This window comes from Arachis ipaensis, chromosome B04, assembly GCF_000816755.2.
Source record: "Arachis ipaensis cultivar K30076 chromosome B04, Araip1.1, whole genome shotgun sequence".
Lineage (NCBI taxonomy): Eukaryota > Viridiplantae > Streptophyta > Magnoliopsida > Fabales > Fabaceae > Arachis > Arachis ipaensis.
Window position 1 is genome coordinate 113,916,101 of NC_029788.2, and position 1,106 is coordinate 113,917,206.

A 1,106-nucleotide genomic window follows, 5' to 3' on the forward strand; every position below is an offset into this window, starting at 1 on the left:
CTGTGATAATAAGATATACGTATTTTATGATCATTTTTTTTTTTAATGTAAAATTGTGATTATAGATATCTTTTAAATTATTTCTAAAATTGTGATTATAGATACATTTGAGTCACTTTTCATAAAATCGTGACTATAAATCTCGTGTCATTTTTTTTGGTCATTTCTAATTGATGGTTTGATGCTACTCTTATTATTACTGTAGGAGAGATGATTGAGTAGTCATGAAATAAAAGAGGGAAGGAGTGAGCAAAGTTTTCATAATCGAAATGAAAACTAACCGAACTTTTCTCTTCTAAAATTCCCTCAATCAAAATTTGAAAATCCAATTCTACTCCTCACTTCTCTCACCATTGACATGGACTTCTATAGTGGTTCTGACAAGGACTCCTACGTCATCTCAATTCCTGCCAACAAAAATAAAAAGAATATTAACGTCATGGATAATGAGGTTGCTCGAAAGCTTGTCTCGTATACTGTCCCTAAATCTATGCTCAAGGAGATATCCAGTGACAGTGACGTTAAATTGGATTATTCAGGAAGCTATAGAAGATTACCAACACGAAGGATGAGTACCGCCAAAAGAGGCTCAAGCAGATCATCTCACTTGAGCGCCATGATCTTTTCTCTGCTGGCGAGAAGACACCGGATCCTTCCATCAGGACCTACGCGGATGTTACGAGGGAGTAGGCATTGAAGATGGAGAAGGAGGAGACGTTGAGGCTATTGTGAAGAAGAAGAAGATGAAGGCATTGAAGAGGGAGAAGGAGGAGACGTTGAGGCTATTGTGAAGAAAAAGAGGATGAAGGAAGAGGAGAATACTGCTAAGGCGGCGCCACCACAGGCTACACCAGCGCTGTAGCTGTAGCAACAAAAAAGACAGAGGAATAGGTGGGACGAGTAACAAGATGAGGGTGGTGCTACAAAAAAGTCAAAAATTGATGAAATTTTAATTTAAGTAAGAGAATCTCCTTTGCCAGCAATTTTTAGTATTTTTTGTTATCATTTGATTAGGATAAATACTAAATTATTCTTAACAAATAAATTTTACTAATTCATATATACAAACAGAAAAAATATAGTGCAAACTATATTGATTTATGGGT

The 1,106-nt window shown here is 35.9% G+C and overlaps 1 protein-coding gene across 1 annotated transcript in view; it reads right to left on the reverse strand.

Annotated features, from left to right (window-relative positions):
• Positions 1 to 618, reverse strand: part of LOC107636995 (alcohol dehydrogenase class-3-like) — a 4,135-nt gene extending 3,517 nt beyond the window's left edge. The window contains exon 1 of the mRNA XM_016340455.2: positions 608 to 618. Coding sequence (XP_016195941.1) covers positions 608 to 618 — 11 coding nt within the window. The remainder of the gene's footprint in view (positions 1 to 607) is intronic.